The 22669-nt window shown below is 38.3% G+C and overlaps 1 protein-coding gene across 1 annotated transcript in view; it reads left to right on the plus strand.

The window, feature by feature from the left end:
- SEMA3C (sema domain, immunoglobulin domain (Ig), short basic domain, secreted, (semaphorin) 3C) overlaps positions 1–22669 on the plus strand; it is a 50375-nt gene that overhangs the window by 13208 nt on the left and 14498 nt on the right. Inside the window, exons 4-9 of the mRNA XM_010139349.1 lie at positions 514–633; positions 2440–2582; positions 4612–4726; positions 6632–6701; positions 9393–9537; positions 14384–14606. Coding sequence (XP_010137651.1) covers positions 514–633; positions 2440–2582; positions 4612–4726; positions 6632–6701; positions 9393–9537; positions 14384–14606 — 816 coding nt within the window. The remainder of the gene's footprint in view (positions 1–513; positions 634–2439; positions 2583–4611; positions 4727–6631; positions 6702–9392; positions 9538–14383; positions 14607–22669) is intronic.

Here is a 22669-nt window from a genome sequence, read left to right on the forward strand (position 1 = left end):
TTGACAATACTGTTGGCAAAAATTGGCACTGATCCATTTACTGCAAAAGATGTTCTGCCAGTTTACACCAGCAATAAATTCAGCCCACTCATTTTGTCTACTCTTGTAAAAATGAATAAATTTTAAAAAAGCTTTTTGAAGTATGGACTTAAAAAACAGAATGTGATTCTTTTTGATAACACTAGCCTGATTTTCCAGTGATCCTTAGCAATAAAAGTTGAGCAACTAGCTTTCATAGCAAAAAGTTCACCACCTATGCAGTTCTGCTGTTGAGTTTAATTATGCAGTTCCCTAAAGTCTTCAAGAGAAATCCGTTGATTCTCATGCATTCTAGATTGTGTCTTTGTAAATCAGAGGGAAACCCCATTTCCCATGACCTAATATTTATCTGTATAGACTCCTGTGTAAATAAAGAGATGGCAAGTCTAAAATAAAGGCAGATCAGTAAATATGGATTTCCCAAAAGCCATAACAATGCATTTTCTTTTTCCCCTCAATTTCAATTCTTTGCAGATGAAGAGCTTTTTTCAGGCATGTATATTGATTTCATGGGGACAGATGCAGCCATTTTTCGGAGTCTGACCAGGAGGAATGCAGTACGAACTGATCAGCACAACTCCAAGTGGCTGAGTGGTGAGATGCCTTTATTTTACTGGAACTTATAATGGGTTTCACAGAGATTCTGCTTTGTTTGGTTTAAAATGAAGAGCTCGACTTTTGAAGAGCTGTTCTCTGAATTTGATTTATGAAGTTGAACCATGAAGAAATGTGTGTAAATACATACTGTAGATAATGAACAGATGTAAAGGGTTGCATGAGCCAACCTTTTAGGCCACCCCGCCTGATGGCCTTTTTTGCGTTAAGACTGTTCTAGGGAAAGTGTATTGAAAGCTTTGAAATGCCAAGTGGTCAGACAATATGACTTCTAGAGAAGTTCTTCTTCATCTAACTCACTAGACATGGCCTTAAATTAGAGTACTTGATTATAAGTTTTTTTCTCATGAATTACCAATTTCAGTTAATTCAGGCTGACCAACATCTGTACAGAAGCCTCACCACCACTTGCATTCTAAATGTGTGCAGAAGAGAGTCCCCTTCTCAGAGAAGCGGGTGACAATTATTGCCATTTGTTTCAGTGGTAAGAAATTGATTATCAAAACACACTAGTAAAACTAATTTCTGAATGCAAACACTTAACTCTTGGTTTCACTGAAATCAGTGTGAGAATTCTCCCTGACTTTACTGATAAGAAGACTCCTTCCAATTAAAATATTTTGAATTCAAATGGTGGTCAACCCTGTGAACAGAGGTTGATGTCAAAGGTTAGAGATCAACTATCACAGCAGTTCCAAAAAAGCCTTCAGGTGTGTCGAAATAATGTTACTTTGGTTTCGTCTTGACTATTTTTAGCGTGACTTGTTATTCCTGTGCATCTGTGACTACAGTGAAATCACAGGATTGCAGTCAGAATAAATTAAATTCACTATGAATGGGAAACTATGTTTTCTAAATTTTACCTCTGTTTGCTATACATTCTTATCTGCACATCCTGAAGTGTACACCCTAAAGTGAATTAGGAAAAAGGTTACTTGACAAGCACAATTTATTTCCCTGTCCTTTTAGAGCCAGAATCATGACACTTGTTATATTAATTGAGATTGGGCTTATATGAATAGAAAAATGCTGCATTCTAAATGTGTTTTCTGCCAGGCACCCAACCTTTATATCGGATTGTTTCAACGTTTGTACTGGATTTCAAGCGATCGAGCAGTCTTGCATGATCATTGAAAAGTCACTGCCTTCATGCAGGAAGAGGTCTGCTTCTTCCTTCAGACAAAGGAGAGGGTCTTTTGAGGACTCCTCCATTGCCCATTATATGCTTGCTGTTAAGGATATGAATTATGTTGCTCTCTCACTGGTGCTCTTTTGCAGTGTTCTGCATACACACTTGGTTATGTTTATCAACCTCTGATAGGAATTCAAATGCTGTTCAAGCATTTGCTTACCCTGCTTTCCTTTATCTGTGTCCCATGAGTTATTTCTAACTCTTATTTATGTACCTCATTTGTTCTTTTTTTATGTTTTGCCTTAATGAGACTTTTCTTAAGTGCCCCCATAACTGATTCTTCCCTTTTCTTCCTCCAAGTCGTTGAATCTCTGCAGTAATCTAATACTACTGCTTCTGCATTTGAATCACTTTTCTAAAAATCTGCCATGGGATATAATGTGAGGACTCAGGAACTTAAGGCTGCCAGCAAGAAGCTATTTACCTGGTGATATCTGGTATATATAGACATGAGGCTAGAGCATATAGCTTAACCTGCAGCAGCAATACCTATGCGTTATATAGTATTTCCTTAAAGCAGTCACTAACTGTCAAATCATTAACTGCTTGTACATCTCTTGGTTTCATCTTTTTGGTGTAATGTTTCATTTCAGAGCCTATTTTTGTGGATGCTCATGTTATCCCAGATGGTACTGACCCCAATGATGCCAAAATCTACTTCTTCTTCAAAGAGAGACTCACAGACAACAGTGGCAGCACAAAGCAAATTCATTCGATGATTGCAAGAATATGCCCAGTAAGAACCATTTTGTTTGCCAGGTTGTTGGGACAAGCTGCTAGTGTGACATGATAAGCTGAAAGACTAAATTATAAAAAACCCCTTCAATTTAAATTCAGAACAAATTCACTGTTTCAATTTCCACATTCATAATTAAGAAGAGCTCTTACTGAACACACTAGGGTCTGAACATGTTATGTGTACCTGGCGATACCTATAATGACATAGGAATTTAGAGATTCAGGGATTTGGGTATTTCTGTGACTGTGACTGAGTCAGAACAGTTACCAGTGTTGAATTTCCAAACCTACTGTCCTTTGCACATATGAGGTACATTCTCTTCTTAGGAAAACTGAATTATAAGACAGTGAAGTGTTTCACACACACACACAAAAACACACTCAAAATCTTTGAAACATACAAGAAATACCAGAGCCAAGCTTTTAAATGGATTGATTGAAGTTTCAACTATTATTTTTACAATATCTGTCCTTTCTGAGCTTTTGCATTATGTATGTGTGAGCCTAACTTTAAACACATGCACATGAAAATTAAATTCAGGAGTTGCAGCTACTCCTGTGCAGTAATTAATTTATGATCACAGCACTCCTCATTGTCTCCGTTTCAGTTTTTTGTGTCTGTAATCAACTGTAGATGAAAAATTATTAAAACAGCTATTAATATCTTTGGTGAAACGGATGCTTTTTAATAAGAGAAAAATTATAAATGAGGAATTACTGCTACCCTTTTAATTCCTTCTTTTGGAAAGGCTCAGGAAGGTAACTGTGAGTGTTCGTGTATTCCCATATCTTTAATCTGGGTCTTCTTCAGAATTTGGTTCATTGCGATGTTGTTGTGCATGGGTGTGAGGAATCATGTTAAGCTCCTTTTCTGGCAATGTGATGAGACATGTGATCTCTTTCATAATGTCCATTTTCTGTATTTTTGTGAAGGTGCCCAAAGGCCTTTTTGGGTATTTTACAAGAAGACATTTCAGACAATATAGCTGGATTTGGTGGTGTTACTGTTGTAATGAAGCCCAGATGATTTCTGAAAGGCCTTCAGCCTGCTTAGACATACACTGAAGTCGGTGGCAGAATCCCAAAGCTAATGAAAATAAATCTGAGCCAGTCATATTTGTATACTTGCATATCGTCATATTAATATATCAACACCTTTAAGACTGACCAAATCTATTAGTACAAAGGTGCTAAGAAAGACTCCTCCAAAAGACCTCTTATAGGTCACCCAAAGAGTCAGATTATCAGGAGCACCACTGAAACACGTATTTCGTCTAAATCACATTTACCTAGCTCCTACATTTCCTTTTTCCCTTTCCTTGGGTGACATTGTGCGATGCCGTTTGGAAAATTCTGCTCTTGCCTAAGGTGTTCACCAATCGAATGAGGCAGAAGCTATCACTTCTGTGCTGCACCATGTGGTTTAGCAGTTAGAGTTTCCATGTTGCACTGGAGAGAGATGGAAAGATCTTGAGCAAGCTGTGACTAAGCCAAGACTGAACCAACACATGCAAGGACTTGCAACAGTGCAAAACTTGCTTGACCCATGCTACCATTGCTTCTGAATTTAGTTCAGAGCATCCACCTCATGGGCCAGCGTGGCTTACTAGGTCAGATGCGGTTATGCTGTTAGGACTAGAAGAAACATCCCTTCATAGGACTATTAGACCTTTTAGAGATAGCATAGACTTCTCCAGACTAGGTGTCAGCAAGTGACACGGACTTCCACAGTCCTTTGCAATCATACCTATTCACACTGTTGCTGCACAAATTCTGCTGCCTGGCCCTCCCAAGGCTGTTGGCCCAGCACAGAAAGTCTGCTCAGAAAACTAGTTGTTTCTCCTGTATTTGGAGTGTTTAGATGAGGGGATTTGGTTTAGGCTTATCTACTTTTTTGTGTTGAATTTACTGGCATGATTGTCTGGATGATGAATCGAATTAACCTGAGTAAAATGTGGGAAAGCCTAATGAAATGTTAGCTTTGTTGTGTTTTTTTCTGAAAAAAAAACTTTTCCATTCCTTTCTAGAATGACACAGGTGGTCAGCGTAGTCTCGTGAACAAGTGGACAACATTCTTGAAAGCAAGACTTGTGTGTTCAGTAATGGATGAAGATGGAACAGAAACATACTTCGATGAACTAGGTATGGCAAAAAGATCCCTTAAAAGTTTCATCTCAGTCTTGCATCCTGTGCATATTTAATGTTTGTAGAGCTTCATATTTGGAAGGGAAAATGTAACTGAAGTCTATTATTGTTTTGCTCCTAGTTAGAATTATGATGGAGGTTTTTTAACATACATTTCTTTGAAACTGTTCCTTATTCCACTTTGTAACAAACAGGTTTTCCACAATACCATTTTTTCTTTTTCAGTCACTGGGTAGAGGCGTCAGTTTGATAGTTCAAGATAGTACTAATAAATCCTGCTACTGGCATCAGCAATAATATGAATAAATATAATTTCTCAGGATTCATTCCGGCACTTAGATTTTCAGTTCAACATGTGAAACACTGCAAATATTCGGTGAATAATCTATATAGCAGTCACAAGAGGTTTCCTTTCATTAAGGAATTAATAGATGCATATATTGATACTTAAGTGCCAAACAACATTACCAGAAAGTTTCAAATTCTGTGATGTACAAAACCATAGTTCTAAATTCAGGTATTGGAAGATTTAGTATGTGTATTAGTGTAAATATGAATATGAATATAAATATTAGTAAATAAATACCTAATAAGTAATAAATAGCTAATAGGCCCCACGCTGGGGCTGCATCTGATACTGACCTTCTCTCCATTGTAATCTCTCTTTCTTTTCCCTGTCATTATTCCTGATTCTCATCTAGCAAATGGGTTTTGGAGTCTTTTTGACTCTATATCTTTACAGCTATTTGGCATACTTGCTTTGGTTCAAGGTTTTGATGGAACCTGATGGGCCTGGGAGCAGATCCTAACTTGCTGTAACTCAGAATCTGCAAGGTGCTTGGAGGACTGGCTTTCAAAAGTGCCTCTTAGCACTGCCACGGCAACTTATCTTTCAGAACTTGATTTACCAGCCCACTCCTCTTCAACAAAGCAGTAGGATAACTGCTTTTAGTTTTCTGCATGACAAAAAGTAGGAGTATACAGAACAGGAGACAATGTTCTCAGCCTGGATCCCATCACAATCCTCTAGCAAAGAGGAAGAATAGAACCACAGCTGGAAATGCAGAAAACTGGGGGAGAGCAAGTACGCGCTTCTGTTTTCATGTATAGTGCAGAGGAGTGTAACACTTCTAGCTCTGCATGGTGAAGACTTTTGCTCTTGACGTATTTAAAAGAATACTTTAAAAATTCAGAGAGAGTTGAATGAAGGAGCCACATAAATTAGGGAAAGCTTAATAACATACTCGATGATTTAAAAGTCAAACAGTTCAGTCTTTTTGTGTGTTGTAAAATAAGTTTAAGAGGTAGCTTTATTATGGCTATTTGTAAGGAAAAACTGTGAAAGACTAAAGTATTTTTCACTGAAGTGTAAAAAAACTCCAACTCTGATATCAGAGGTAACGTTGGGCAAATTCAGTTCAGTCATGAGGTACAGTTTTGCACAGCACAGTCAGTTATTACTCTACACAATGAGAGCTGGGAAGTTTACCATTCTCGGTGCCTGTGAAGCTGTGTGTCATTCATACTGTGCTGAAAATGAGTGAGGGCATCTAGAGCGTGTGCACCTGATTGTCCTGCTTTGGATTACATCCCTCTACAGGAACTGTGCTGAGACAAGATCCAGCTGAGAGAAATGTGAGACATAGATCCTGAACGTATTTGAAAATTTTTGCCTTCTGTCTGCATAAGGCTAGATGGCATAGAATTAATTTCTAAATCTGTTTCTGAATGTTCAAATTGTAGATTTTGTGCATACAGTCCATCCAGACGATGTCTGCTTTTTCCCATTCAAGAGACAAAACTACTGTTGACTTCAGCAGAATAAAGTGATAAATTCAACTGGAAAATAAAGGTTCTATCAGTATTCAACATGGTTTTTCTTCTTCCCTTTCTTTCTTACAGAGGATGTGTTTCTTTTAGAGACAGATAACCCCAGAACAACACTTGTATATGGAATTTTTACAACATCAAGGTAAATGGGGAGATTTGAAAAAAATTACCTTTCTGAACTGCCAGTTTTCTATATGAAAACTGAAAGTGATGGTTTATGGTAAAGGCTGTTCTGCGCAATTTTTATTGTGGTCAGTGTTCGCATGCAGGAGTAACAGTCTCAGTATCCTTCCTGTTGGTATCCATGTTAGAGCTGTGCTGTTTGGAGTAAGTTGCTCCCTGACATACTGTCAGCTGGCACTGGGAAAAGATTTCTGTGGAGGACCACTTGTTACCATTCAGCAGCAGAAAACTAAATGCCTTCAATGCACTGAACTCCTGTGGCATCTGTGAGCGCTGAACACCTCCTGAAGGACATCCAGCACCCTGAAGGATTGAACCGGGAATTCTTACATGAATTCATGCAAACCGTTTCCAGCCTCTCAGCTGGCAGATGATCACACAGATGGTGAATAACCCATGGCAGCCTCAGTTGGCTGTGAAAAGACAAGCTTATATGGCATTGGATCACCACTTTGCAGCCTTAAGCTCGCTGTTATCAGTCAGTAATATTCACCTACTGTCCAGTTTAGAAAACATACAGTGTGCTCCTAAATGCAGTGGAAGTACTAGATATGGCTTCCTATGCTGGAACTCTCCACAAAGATAGACCAACCGGTGGACCAGCAGATTCTGCCATCCCTTCCCTTTTGTTTTTCACTTTTCTTTTGCCCTCACCACAGAGTGGTAGTATATAGACTAGAAATAGCTACTGCTTACTGATTTCTGATACCTTATCCTATTATTTTACCTTTAAGGAGGTTTTCTGCTTTTTTATTTTATTTCGTTTAATTCATTTGATAAAACTAGCAAATTATTTAACTGATTACTAATAATTCCTTTAATGGCAATTTCCAGTAAAAAAATCCTTGCATGAAAAAAAATTTTTCCTGTCTTCCTGGATGCAGCAATATGCTTTCTCAAATATGAGAATCAGCCAGGAAAATATGATTTAATGCTATTTAATTGTGAAAAAAAGAATCCCGTAACTTGTAAACTCCTGGTGCTATCTACATTTTATGATTCCTACTGTACAAAAAGAGAAAATGCTGAGGGTATGTTTAACAATAAAACCACACTTATGATTATGTTGTGGATGCAACATGCCTGAACGAGAAACACTTTTACCTAATTCTCCTGGTATTCCTGCACTGGAAGTGAGGTTTGAATCACAGCACCATATAAGGTGACAACAAAGAGCAAACTACTTTTTCCTGGCTCTTAAGATGTTTTCTGTCTCTATTGAAGTTTTTACACTCAGGCAGTTCTGTAATCGTGGACCACATGGTCTATGCTTCCTTTTTCTTTGTTCAACTATAAATTGAATGTGTTACTAGCCAAATACAGCAATCATAAGTACTGTTGCTCCTTAACGGTTCCTTTATCTTCACCTCTGTGGACCTCCAACTCATGACAGTAACAAGAGAGAAACATTGTAGCAAATAATAAGAATTAGTATTTTTATCTACATCATAAAAAAGGAAAATGAGTAATATTGAAGCAAATTATTTTAGTGGCATAATCTGCCTTATATCTAACGTAAAACATCCATAAAGACTTATTTATTAAAACCTATTAATACCTACTCAAATGTCCACAGTAATCCGTAATCCATCTAAAAGGTTCCTTCTGCTAATCCATATATAGCTGAAAGCAACGTGGACTGCACTTTGCTTGTAATGTTTTCAGGGTTTTTCCTGGCATTTTTTTTTCTTCTTCAATTGAAAACAGAGAGTTAGTTGGATTATCTTTGTCCTACAGCTAACATCAGGCAGATTTTAGACTGTCTGGAGTTTCCATTTGGTTAAGATAAATATCTCAAAATTTACGGACAATGAGAGAAAAAAAGAAGTTAATTAACTGCAGTCAGCCTTAGCATCACTTTGGAAATTATTCCTCTAGTGCCCTTCGTCATCACAGTGTGATGAAGGGCATTCAAAGTTTGTGGTGTCTGAGATCATTGCTGATCCCAGAGTGGTGGAAAGAACATGCCTGTGACACTCAAGGTTCTTTCTCCTCAAGAAGCATCAAACTTCCACCCTCTTCAACGGTCTTTGTAAGTCCAGTTTTGTGGGTGGATTTGAGGACTGTATGGAAGTAATTTCTTCACAGCCACAACCTGTCCCCATTTTGCTTAGAAAAGCTGGGTACTGGTTGTAATAATTTAACCAATTGTAATTGCACTGGTTGTTTTGATTAATATTTTAGCAGTGTATTTTATGAGGCTCACGGAGGTCTTGTGGTTAATATACTGGTAGGGAGTTCTGGAAACCTGTGCTGAGCTTGGCAGTATGAAGTTTATAAAAGCCTTGTCTCACTGAAGTCAGCAATATTTTTGCCATTGATTTAACTTGGGCCAGATTATGTTTCTTTTCTATTCAACATTAGGAAATATTGTTATTCCACCAGTTGGATAGTACCCTCCTCCCTCTTTTTCACTTCACTTATCAATAAGGTGGTAGGTCTTAAGGAGCAATGGTGTATACTGGGAAGCTAGATTAGTTGATTTTAAATGCACTATATCCGTGCTATAGAAGCATTAAATTGCATTTAATGTATTATTTTAGACGTATCTGTCATCATTGGACCATTCCACACATTGGACCATGCAAAATGGAAAAGCTGTACAAAGGTTGGTAGATTGCAATACTAACTTTCCCCTGCTGTCTTCCAGCTCCATATTTAAAGGCTCAGCCGTGTGTGTGTATCATCTATCTGACATCCAGACTGTGTTCAATGGGCCCTTTGCACACAAGGAGGGCCCAAACCACCAGCTGATTCCATATCAGGGCAGAATTCCATACCCGCGACCTGGCACCGTAAGTACAAAGATGTTTATGCAGGCTCGCCAATTATTTGTCTTTGTTTAATACATAAATCAATATTATCTCTTCCAGGAGAATGGACTATATGTGACTATGACATTTATTTACAGTTCAGAACAATTTTATTTGCTTCTCAGCTTGCCATACAGTCACGTAGTATCTTGAAATTAAAAGTCATGCAACATGTTAATCACTCTTGATCTTTCTGCTGAAAAGGTGGTAAGAATTATTTCATTAGATGACAGTCAGCTGGTTTACGTGTACATTTACATTTTGCATGTATGTTTGAACAAAAGATAGCTAAGTAAATAAGCATACAAATACAGCAATTGTTCTGCAGTCTGGATTCAAACATCTGTAAGTCTGTCTTCAGCCTGTATGAATTTTCCATAGCTCTCTAAGGTTTTGCAGCTCTACTGGAATGCTTGGGAGATGTCAGAAGGGAACAAGGCTTCTGGGACTTGTCACTTGACTAAGTCTAATACCCTGTCAGGTACTAAACCTTAGAAGAGAGATGTAGAAATAGATGAGTTTTCATGCCAATCAGTTTATAGTAGTCCTTGTTCAGAATGCTTTTTGCATGCCTTGAAAATTTTTCGTGACTTTTTCAATTGTATCAGGGGTAGTAATAATCGTCCAATAAATTCTGTACGCCATTAGAGCTAGCTCTGATTCCAAGTTTTACAAAAGTGTCTCATGAAAGAATTTAAACAAAATACTTTGGTTTTTCTTCCTTTCACATTTATGGTTTATAAAAATGTCTGTTGGTGCACTTTTGTCTTCATTTATTTATTTACTTATATGCACTATTCATAAATCAGATTTAGCATAAGTATGAAGTCTAATATTTCCAGCTTCAAAGAAGAATGTGTGAACTTTCTCTGGAATCTTCTCTAAATCTGTATTTGCTAAATGAAGTATGGTAGTGTGGACTTTTACTGACTCCTATGAAGTATTCTTACAATTTCTTATGTATCAATTAAACAAGTATGCACTGAATCATAAATTGTCTTTTAATGATGTAGTTGTAATTTTTTTAGATGAACACTTTGTTGCTTTTCCAATTACCACAGGGAATTAAACTGTTTTTTAATTTTGCAAGTCACTGCAAGAACTTTCAACCATATCACTATTTCATTCATATTCATCTTGTACTGTAGATCTTTTTCTTTCTCTCTTTCTCTCTCATATTCCAATGCTTAGGTACATGGAGTAGCTCTCCCTGTTCACACAATTCTTCATGACATTTTAGTGCAGTTATTACTGGCTGTAAGATTTAGGACTTTATGTTCCCAGATCTCTAGAATTAGTTAATCAATACCTGACATTCCACTAAGGTCTGATGTTACCATTGTTTTCATTTGCAATTAATTAATATAGCTCTAATCTCATGAGTTCACTGAGGCTTTAAGCTTAAACTTTACCAAAAACAAAAACAAAAGGAAAAGAAAAGAAAAAGAAAATAAATGGCCCATTTAAACAGGAAGTTTCACACTCTTGTGATTAGTCACATTTTGGAGTTTCTTCCTGTTTCAGAATATTGTGTTTATATATGTTTCCTCAACCACTGCCATGTTATTCTTGGTTCGCCTCATGGAGGCTTATGAGGTATTCCAGATGAGCCTAAAGAAATTGGGTAGCACAATGGAAAGGGAAAAAGAAAGTTCAGCTTTGGATTTAACATGGTGACAGAAATTATCTGTGTTTTTCAGATCTTCCAATGACCTCTGAATTTGAAATCAAATTTGTAGATCATAGCTTACAGGAAAAAAAATAAAGCCAAAATAGATTATTGTAAGATGATCATTGCTGGTTTTCTGATCACTGGCTTTTCTGCACTTGCTCACAACTCAGCCACAACACAGTAACTTAAAGTTATATTTTCTAGGCTGGAAGTTGTTTGACTTTGCTTTTATTTCACTGCCAAAAAGTTCCACTTTTAAATGCATGACAAAAACTCTATTTTTTACTTATGTCAAGGCATCTATAAAAATTAGGGTGTGGGGATTTTTTTCTGCTCAGGATTTGTGTTCAAAGGGTTAACTTTGAATAGCCATGCTTGCGAACTATGGGGCATGAGCCTCTTTCCTCTGGAACACAGGGATTTTGCAACTTCTGGGACGCTGGACTAGACAGGGATGCCTTTTCATATGACTTTATAAAGAAGGAAAATCTTACTTTACAGTTGCCTAAAGAGATTTTCATACTAAACCTGTGGACAGCAATGAATGTTCACTGTGTTGCAGTACATTGGATAAACAATGAAAAGGCTTCAGTATGGCTTCAGTAGAATTAAATAAAGCAATACGTTCATTTGGCCATAATCAACTCCGCAGTGTCTGGCTGCCCTTCACTTAAATACCAATGGTTTCTTATTTCTCCACAAGCAAAACTTACTTATGGAAAAAGAAAGGGGAAAAAATTACAGGACTGGCAGCTTGCTACTAAATTCAGTGATGTTTGAGGATAGTTTCCATTTTTCAGAGTTTACAGAAATAGGTTTTGTACCTACAGCATATTGGGGAATGTACATTAACGAATTGTGTTTCTCTCTGCAGTCTAACTGCATAGTGACCAACTGTGAACATAAGTATCATTTAGTCAAATCCTTGAATGAGGTGTGCAGGATATACGTTCAATCCCTTCAGGAAAGGGAGAGTTTATAGGGTTCTTCAATAACATCCTTTGCTTGTCATTGGTTTATAAAGGGATAGCAAAAGAATTAATTGATTAAAGATGTTTGTTAAAGCTTTGCTCAGAACAACGACATGATGTAAGTTTTTGGGGTCATACTGGGGTGAACCATAGCACAGACATTTTTGCAGGACCAACAAAGGTCTTATGATCTTCAATTGAAGAATGGAAGGATAGAAAGTATCAGAGGAAGACTTCAACTGAGCTATGCAGGACAGAAAAGTTTAATTTGAACTGCTCGTGAAACAGAAGTCCCTCTGGAGAGGAACTGGGGTCTGGCAGAACACTACCAAGTAGAATAATCTTGCTAATAGCTCGCAGATTTATGAATGCAGTTCTTTTTTCAGCTTTTGTTGCTAAGTATAGCCGATAGCTCCATACATTTCCTGAAGGACTGGCTAAAAATGCCACAGAGGGAAGGAGTAGAGCAAAGAAGATAATTCAGTTTTGTGAGCAATCTTAGAGGGCTGGCATGTAGTGTCATGAGAAGCAAACAAAACCCCTCAGGATAAATAAGAGTCCAGAAAAATCAATTGTCAAGGATGTCTGATGAGAAAAGAGGCCCATATCTGAGATGAGTTCCAATTCTTCTTCCTGTAGGTAACCGATGCCAGAGCAGTTTCTTTTAAAGCTGTTCTTTTAAAGCAGTTTCTTTTAGAGCTGTTCTAGTTTGTATAAATAATTAAATCCTACTTGATCCAGAAGATGATTCTAAAGCCTGGAATTAGACTGCAGTCCCCTCTCTACTTGGTTCCTGGTATTGCCCTACGAATAGTTTATTAGGTGCATAAGATAGAACAGCTTTTAGCAGTGAGGTTAGGATGGGCACTCCTGCTGGATTAGAGGGATCCCCTGGGAGGTGGAGACTCAGATTCTAACATTTGTTTGCATCAGGTAGTTTGGACACATGACTCATATATCCCCAGAGAGTTTCCTACTGTCTCGGTCAATGATTCATTTTATGTAATTTTAGACATCTAAAAGCAGGATGTCTATTCTGAATTACTGGCTACAAAGGAAACCTAGATGGCGAGCTAAGATTAAATGCCTGATTTTGAGACAGTAGAAGTCAGGTGAGGTAAATCTCTCCGTACACCACTAGCTATTTTTGTGTCTGTGGTTTTGACCAGAAATTCCATCCTAGATGTAAGAATGGTCCTCATCAAAATAAACAAGTTTCCATGAAATGCGTTGTATTGAACATATCAACATCTTCCATTTAGGAAAATACTGTCTTGAAATATTTTTGAATAGCTCCAATACTCTGAGGAGAGTTTCATAGCTCAGAAATCTGGTGGGGGGGTGGGGAGGAGGGGGCGGGAATAAAAGCACAGGAGCTGCAGTAAGAAGTGAGGTAATGGTAGCTGATTTCTTCCCACAATCTTCTTTTAGTTTAACTCTCAGTAAATACTTGAGTTTTCTAAGATTGCATTTATTTCCTCATGAGGTGCAGAATGCCTCAGGGCTGATTATTTGGGCGGTTCTTCATTACATTTAAAGAGGCATCCAGTATATTCATGGACCTCTGTTATTTCTCAGCTGTGGGAGAAAGAGTAGACAAGATCCTGTGAACGGTCAACCTTTTCAGATAACTCAAATGAGTTGTCAAGGGACCTCCTCATCAACTTCATGTTATTGCTTTTTCAGCTGAAGATGAGAGACAGGCCCTTTCACCATCTCATAGTCAATGTAATGACTAGAGAAACACCGGCCAAATTATAGTAAAGTTTCAGATTTTACCTTTTGCCTTTCTACTATTTCTATGACAAACCAGCTGCAAAAGTTTGGTATCTTCCCATACTAATTGCTTGGTTGTTTTTTTTTTAAAAAAAAACCCAAGCAATTTGGAAGCATTAAAAATGTGGAAATAGGTCCAGAAGTATGGATCTCTTCCCTCAAGCCGGGTGACGAAAGTGCAAAAATACGTTTGTGTTTGCTTTATCGGAACTGACGGGAGTTCAAAGAGTAGCTGTTCAAGCACTTCATTCCCGATACTGGAACATAATTACTTTCAGTCAGAGTCTGAAGTACTCTTTCGGGAACTTACTTTGTCAACTCTCTGTCAATATTTGTCAATGACTTGGAGATGAAAACTCTCTGAAGGATGGTAAGCATAGTTAAGCATTACCATGCATGTTTCTTACAGTGTCCAGGAGGAGCCTTCACACCTAACATGCGGACAACCAAAGAGTTTCCAGACGATGTTGTGACCTTCATCAGGAATCACCCTTTGATGTTTAATCCCATTTACCCAATACACAAGAGGCCATTAATTATCCGGATAGGAGCCGACTACAAGTACACAAAGATTGCTGTGGATCGAGTGAATGCTGCTGATGGAAAATATCATGTCTTGTTTCTTGGAACAGGTAAGACAAACTCAGCAACAGCCATTTTCTTGCATTGTGTTATCATTTGCAATCAAATCCAATTTGTTCAATTTACAGCTTTAAGAAAGGCTTATTTAAATGTATTTGCTCTCTACGAACTATCTTCTATGGACAGAAATCCATAAATTAGGTTCTTTACACTTTCTGTTCATTTTTATGTTTACAATAGAGGTTAATTGTATGCAAGAGATACAATGTCTTGATATGAATTTTATTTGAGACAGAAATCAACACTAGTGTATATCGTATTTGATCTAAATTATAATACTTCTCTTTGAATATGTTTTGTCTACAATATGATTTCACATAACAATTTGATGCTCTCTAACGTGAGTGAAAATACCAAAATCTGGCTTCATATTGTTTGGTATACTCTCATCATCATTATTTAATACATGCTGGGTAAGATATTTCTGAAGAAGCACTCAATCTGATCAAGATGTTACAAAGACAGAAATAATAACTCCATCCAAAAAAAAAAAAAAGTCAAAAAATGGCAGTATTTAACAGCGAAAAAGAAACAAATGCTTGGAGTCCTAGCAGTAGTGGACACAGAGAGTTTGATCCAAGTAATCTAAAATGATTGCTGTCTAATATAACCTGCATTTTGGTTTTAGTTATTCTAAATTTGAATCTGGTGTTACACTTCTGAAGTCTGCAGGGAACAGGTCAAGTGATTCTCATACTTATAATTTTGATTTTTTAAAATATTCAGGTTTGAATCGGACTCCACTGATTGAAGCAGACAAGCAAAGCAATACTCTGGCTAAACCCTAGGATTCATTCACATCTGAAACTCCCACTGGCTTAACAGGGCATTATAGGTTGATAGGCACAAAGGCTAATCTTTTTTCACTACAGATGGTTTCAAGTAGAACAAAGGAAAAGAACTCCAAGAGAACAAATATATCTCTGAACATAAGAAAATAATTACAGAGATCGGTTGCATTGCTTTTATGGTTCACATATTATTGGGGTCCTGGTTGTTTTCTGCTTGTAGAATAACCATGCCTGCCAACAATATCACATGGGGCTGGGAACAACCATCCTGTTATAATAGATTTAGGAAGCTGGTGCTAAAAAATCTCTGAAGAATGTCAGGCTTCTATAGGGGCAGGATTAAAAGGAACTCTCTTCACTCTTCTCAGAAAAACCACCCCAACCATCAAAATCAGCAGGGCACCCTTGTGCCAAAGGAGGCCAACTGCATACTGTTCTGTATCAGCAGAAGGGTATCCAGCCAGCGGGCTGCTGGAAGGGACTCTTCCCCTGTATTCAGCTCCTGTCAGAAGTACCATGTCCAGTTGTGGTCTTCCCAGTACAATGAAAACATTGACCTAATGGAACAAGATCAGTTCAGGGACTGTAGCATGGGATGTATGAGAAGTAGCTGAGAGAAATGGGTTTATTCAGAGAAAGCTGAAGGGAGATCTTGCTGTTGTTGACAGCTATGTAATGGGAGAATATAGCTACCTAGTGGGAAAAAAATGGATCTGGGCTCTTCTCAAGGTGCTCAGTGTCAGGGCGTGAGAGACTGGACACAAGTTGCAATGTGGGACATTGCAATTAGATATAAAGGAAAAGGTTTTCACTGTCAGCTTGATCAAATATTGGAACAAGGGCCCAGAGAGACTGTGAGTTCTCCATCCTCAGAGGCTCAAAGGATTCAAAACCCAGCCTGTTCTAATTGGGCCTGCTTTGAGTGAGGGCTGGACCATGACTTTTAAAGGCCCTTTCCAACCTGCAGGCTTCTGCAGTTCAATGAAAGGAAATAGGAAAACAGAAACGCTTTGTTCATGTTCTTGTGTCAAACCTTTACCAGGTCACCATCTACTGTATGGTGAATGCTTAGTATACTACAAGTCATAGTCAGGGTAGAAGTGCCAGGCAGAGAATTACTTTAGGAATTTCATCAGGTTTTGATCTGGATATTTCTGTTTTCTTGGCTAGCAGTTGATAAATGAGTTTTAAGATGTTCTTGAAGATCTTGCAGAATCACTGGACATTACCAATTAGGACAGGGCTTTCTTCTTTAGGTGCGTGTGCATGTATGTGTCGTCCCTCGCCACACCCCGCCCTCCCCAGCTGTTATTGCAGCTACAGTTCTTGACTTTGGAACCCCCTAGGGTCGTTTTCCTCCTTTTCTAAAGAAGTAAAGAGTCTTTGTACACTACTGTAGAAATATCAGAAGTGTTAGCAGATAGTGTCCCTACTACTGTTATTCAACTCCAGAAGAACACTTAGTCATAGAGAAGGTTTGGTTTTTTATTAGTTTTATTCCTTGCCAAATCACTATGTTTAGCCAGAGTAACAGCTTGGTAGGCTAGTACAGATCTTTGAAATGAACATACATTTTTTTTGTATAGTGATGCCATTGTTTTAAAATGCTCTCTAAACATCTAATGTTAATTGAAGGAAAATTCTACTAAAAATTAAATGCTCTCTAAACATCTAATGTTAATTGAAGGAAAATTCTACTAAAGATTAGATAAAGACATACACATTTCCAATAATATAGGATTGTTAATGTAGAGCAGTGATAGTTGATAATAAAAATGTATTGAAAATCTGAAATTTTCATGAAATCATAATATTGATATTCAGCAACTTAGTAATTCTGCAAGAGTAATTTCATTTTTTACTTTGATTAGCTTCTTGGTTTTAAGTGATCCATGTGGCCTCACATATACACCTGTGGTTTCTTAAAAACATTAACATACCTCAGGTTGTTCTTAAGATTTGTTAATCCTTTTCTGAGCATCAGCACAGGATCCATTATAGATCAAATCCATAAACTGCAGTTCTGGATACTTGATATATTCATTGCCTTATCTTCTGCATTACACTGAAGATGAGGATCATTTTCTGCTTTCTAGTTAGTTGGAGGGGAGGCATTATTCTTCCTGAGTAGGGCACAGGACATTGATAGCTTCCAAGGTCTTCCTCAAAAGAAACTGGTGCAATGTAAGTTACTGCGTTTCTCAGTCCTTTAAGATAAAAGTGATCAAGTTTCAGCCACTGAGAGGAGAAACTTGTTTTCTCTATTCCCTGCTTTCTGTGAGACTCAGGAGGGTTTAACAGAGATATTAACTGTCAAAAGGAATGCAGAGGGGGTTTGCTTTGGTGTCGGTTTGTCCCAGCAAATGCAAAAACCTCATCGAATAGGAGAATTTCATGTGATAATTTCCTTGGGAGCCTGGAGCCCCACAGCCAGAGACAATGGGACTTGACACCTGCTGACAATTACACTCAGCTCAGATGATGAGTTACTGCTGCTGAACTGAGATGTTGCCAGCCATGTCTGTCACTGTCAGTGACCTGTCTCATGGTTGAAATCAGAGTGTTTTATGTCTTGCCAGACACAGAGCACACAAAATGTTTAGCTTTTCCTCTCTTCCTTCTCTATAGCCTCAGTAATAAATCAGTTCCTCAAAGCAGCTGAAGAATAACAGAAGTATAAAGCTTCGAAACCCCAGTGGTCTTCACCTCGTAGCCATGCCATAGGACGGTATAGGCAGCTGTGCCATTTTTTCACATTAATGTGAACAAAATGGAGTTTTCCTTAGTGCCCCCAGACAAAAGTACGAAGTTCACAGGGGCTGGTCCATGCCCAGAGTTAATACATTGCTTTTCTCCCTTGCTCGCCCATATAGCTAACAAAATAAATCCCAGGGACAGACATTGTTCTCGCAGCATTCCACCCACTTTTGAAATTGTAAAGATCTCCTGGTTTCTCTATGCTTTTCAACGTGAAGCCCCCCAAAGCACTTAACGAAAATTGCTAGCTTGGTTAAGTCCACCCAAAGGGACGTCTTCTCCCCCTCTCTACAACAAGACGATTTAGGGTAAGGAGCGAGTCTTTAATGGTAGACAGCAGAGCTACAAGAGAAGAGTACTGCACACCTTGTCTTCCCAGACAGAAACCTGGGGGATAATTTACCTGGACATACTGTAATCTCATTTGCATATTTGACAAGGGTAATACTGATGATACTTTTTGCCTGTGCAGTTCAGGAATTTGGGGTTAGAGTTCGGCTTCAATTATCCCCTTTGCGGTAGGGCAGGATTCAGTCCTAATTTTTCAAGTCACCCTAGAGTTTTACTGTAATTACTTTACTCATTTCAGCTATATCTAAATAACCCGAGCTTTCAATATTTTCTGGTTATCCTTGGGTAGATTGTTTTCCATCTGAGTTTTAAGAACAGTAATAAAACAGCATGAGAACATTTTCCAGAGATTAGTATTTATTTTTTAAGCATGCCACCTACTGCTTACAGTACAAAAGCTTCTGGTCAAAGTACACACAGATTGCACAACCAAAAGATTATGCATGGGTTTTTTTATTGCTCTCGGTGTTATAAAAATATTTAAATGTCTGGTTCAAACTTGGGTACATTAAACATCCATGAGCACCAATAGGATTTTTTTTCAGCTGCTTGCAATGAAGATAGGATACGTTTTTGTTGAGAGAGATCTAAGTTACTGTCGTGAAAAGGCACTTCAGACTTCAGTGTGGCTTATTCAGATGATTAATGTGCTCCACATGCATCTAATGTGCCATGAGGTTGCTTGATGTTTCTTATTATCTTTCCTTCTCTGATGCAACACTTGTTTTCAAAGTCTGGATGCAGCAAGTGCGTTCAGAGCATAAGCTTGTAATACTCATTTTCATGGTGTTACACGATGGCTGCCTTTTCGGAAAACTAACCCTTGCTGACAATGGTAGCCCCCAGTAATGCAGTAGCCAAAATCATGTAATGAGCTACAGATTCTAATGGAGAGAGATAAACTGGTCAGAAGAGCAAGCTTGCCTCCCATAGATTTGCTGGCTGCAGCTTCCTGAGTCTGAGCCTGTAAAGATGATGTTGCACAGAAGTAGCACAACAGGCAGCAGACAGTTTCCTTCTTCCTCTTGTTCACAGTGCCTGAGTCATTCAAAACCTTTTGTTGATCAATTTGTCCAAAGCTTTTTCACAGCCTTTTAAAAAGTTATGTAAGTTAAGAGGGTGTTCCTCCATCTGTTTAATTTCCCCTGTTCTGATTTTGCTCAAACAGGCTCTCAGTGTGTCCCAAAAGTTTGACTGAGCTGGGGGTATGTGAAAGTTTTGCCCTCAAGTGTGAACTCTTTAGACATTTTTATCTGTCTTCTCGTTGTTTGAGGCAGCCTGAATTTTACAAAGTTTCATAGCAATACTATGAGGTGGAAAAAAATTACACCCATTTGACAGATGAGTGAACTAAAGCACGGGAGGTTTGATGGCTGTGGTGGGAGCTCTGATTTACAGCAGACACCTAAAGAGAGCAGGGAGCATGGAGACTCGGATCTCAACCCTGATCGCTGACCTGCCACCATCTCAGGGGCTCTGCCCAGCCTTAACATTTTCTGTTGAGATTTTAAGAATTCTGCAAACTCCTTGCTTTCTTTTTTCTTTGTCGTATTATTTTTTTGCATCAGGTTCAACTCAGCTTAGAGACCAAAAATAATTAAGCTGCCATTAGGCTAACAGGTACAACAGAGAAAAGTTTCCGGAGGGTCTCCTGAAAGTCAGACACATCAGGGAAGGGGATTACTGCAGGAAGATGCTCTGTGAAACTCCTGTCAGAATAGCAGTCGATGTCCGTTGCAGTACTTTTTTTATGATGTAGAAAAGTCAGGGGTTTTATTTCAATTTGTTTAAGTTGTGCGTGTGATGTGGCTCTGGGGTAGATGTATCCTGACTGCCTTTGAGGATCACGATACTGAGAACTGGAGTGTTCACTTAGGGCCAGGAAAAGAAAAGCTAGTTGAAATTCAGAGAATGAAGTTTACACTCAGACCTGCAGATTCAGCAGATTCATCCTATACTCAGCACCTATGTATTTTTCATTGCTGTTCATTAAGCTTTGCTTTTTCTATTGCCCATGGTCAGCCAGACCAGGAATTAGTGTCATTGGGCGTAGTCCAACGGGTGTCAATGAAGCTTAACTGATGAATACCAGCCCAGAATCATGCCCTGTGTTTCAAGGAATATTTTCCTCTACCTCTTCTTCTTCATTCTTATTATTATTATTTATTTGTCTCTTCCTCTTCCTTCCTTGGACCATTCATTGGACTGCCTGCCTTCTCCATTTATTTCTGATTCTATATACTATCTACACCTTTTTCTAGACTGCAGGATGTCAGCACTTTCCTCCCTTGCTGTTTCCTGTTTCTCAGTCCTCTCAGAGGAACATGACCTCCGTAGCATTGTCTTCCATGTCAAGCTGGGAAACCTGAAATTTTTCAAGCAGGTTTAAAGCGGAAAAACATTATGAGTCACTCTTGTCCTCTTGCCATCAGCTTACGAGAGATTCCTTCTTGTTTGTTCGTCTTGCTCTCAACTCACAAGCTGCTGGTCTGATGTGAGGCTGCAAAACGGCTCCCAGTAAAAAGTCAGAGAAGTGGTGAGCATAAATCTGCCTCTTCATGCTTTCTAGTGGTGGATTGATATTCTGGAGACACAAAAGCTTTTTTCATGACTATGTGAAATCGTAACAATGTAGAACTGTTTTCAAGTGGATTGCTGGAAGTAATAAGTGAACAGCGAAGGAAACCATCCTGTTCACTTTTATGATTTTTACAGAATTAGCTTATAATTTTGTACATTGACCTAAACATGAAAAAATAAGACTTCTGACATAAACACATGTACATGACTTGATTTGTCACCTGCTGTCCTTATAGTGGAGACATCAGTACTACTGAGAAAGGAATAAGAAGTGGGTTTTGAGCTCAAATACTTGTTTTTCATTTATTAAGGAAAAGGCCGAGCAACAGTAAAAAAAATAAATGTAAATGTGGTGGAGGGGTATAGCCTATAAGCCATGTATTGTTGAGAGAATGTGTTTATATATATATATATGCGTGTACAGACTATTGGAATCTCTTGCTTTAAGTGAAGAGCTCTTTAATAAGAGATTTCTATTGCCTACTTTCCCTAACGTGAATATTTATTTTAAATGCAATAAGTTTCCTTTAAAACAATTGAACATTCCTTTCTGCAAGGATCTGTCCTTCATGGTACAATACTGAGTCAAAGTGAATAGTAAAATATCGAGTCAAAGGGAATGAATACTAAGGTAAACAATCCTTAACTCTGTTTATTTTGCTGGGGTGTGACAAAAAAAGGTAGATAGGAACCTACTTTTCAAATTTGAAAGGTTATTAGGACACAAGGACTTGGCGTCAGGCATTATCAGTATTTTCTGTGCCAATGCCCCGGATAAAATCTTCCCTCAGGTTCTGATTTCAGTTCAGGGCAATGTTTGAGAACTGAAGACAATTCAGGAATTTTAAATGTATGGCATGTGCTAACGGATCATTGAAACAAACCGGTTCTTCAGAGGCATAGCAGTCTCACATTCCTTTGCAGGTAAGGTCACTGTCAACATGCTTAGTGCCCTCTGTATCAGGGTTACAGGTAGTTGACACTTTGCAGGCAGCTGAAAAAAAAAACTGCAAAAGTCCGTAACCCCTTCCTGCGCTTCTGGCGCGCTATTTTGTATGGTATAGATTAATGTTAGAGAGAGAACGTTGATAAAAGGATGCAAAGGGGTAGAGGTAGACACTGGACTTAAGCTGTCTGTATTTGTGAGTGGGTTATTCCCTCTAGCAGGAGTGGAAATGCACATGCTTCACGTGCACACACGCACATGCTTCTCCTTAGCTCCAACCAGGGATGCATCTGCAGCACTTTAAAGCTTCAGTGGGTCTTGGCAGTTAGTAAATCTATCTCAGGTTCTCATAGTTTTGCTAATACTGGCACCCAGTCTAGACCACAGCTGTGCTATCACAAGATTTAGTTTCAGTAAAGTTTCTTCGGAAGGAACTGGTTTATCGTGCCATTGCATAATGAGAATAAATGTTCTCCAAGAAAATTCTCATGAAAAATTCATGCCTAATGTGCCCTGAGCATGTACAATTGATAGCTACACATTTTTAAGTCATGTAAGCTTTCAACTTCCCTTTTTCTTCTTTTTTTTTTTTTTTTTTTTTAATTACAAACTATTTTGTGTGGTCTGG

The sequence above is a fragment of the Buceros rhinoceros genome, unplaced genomic scaffold (genome assembly GCF_000710305.1).
Source record: "Buceros rhinoceros silvestris isolate BGI_N320 unplaced genomic scaffold, ASM71030v1 scaffold13287, whole genome shotgun sequence".
Taxonomy (NCBI): domain Eukaryota; kingdom Metazoa; phylum Chordata; class Aves; order Bucerotiformes; family Bucerotidae; genus Buceros; species Buceros rhinoceros.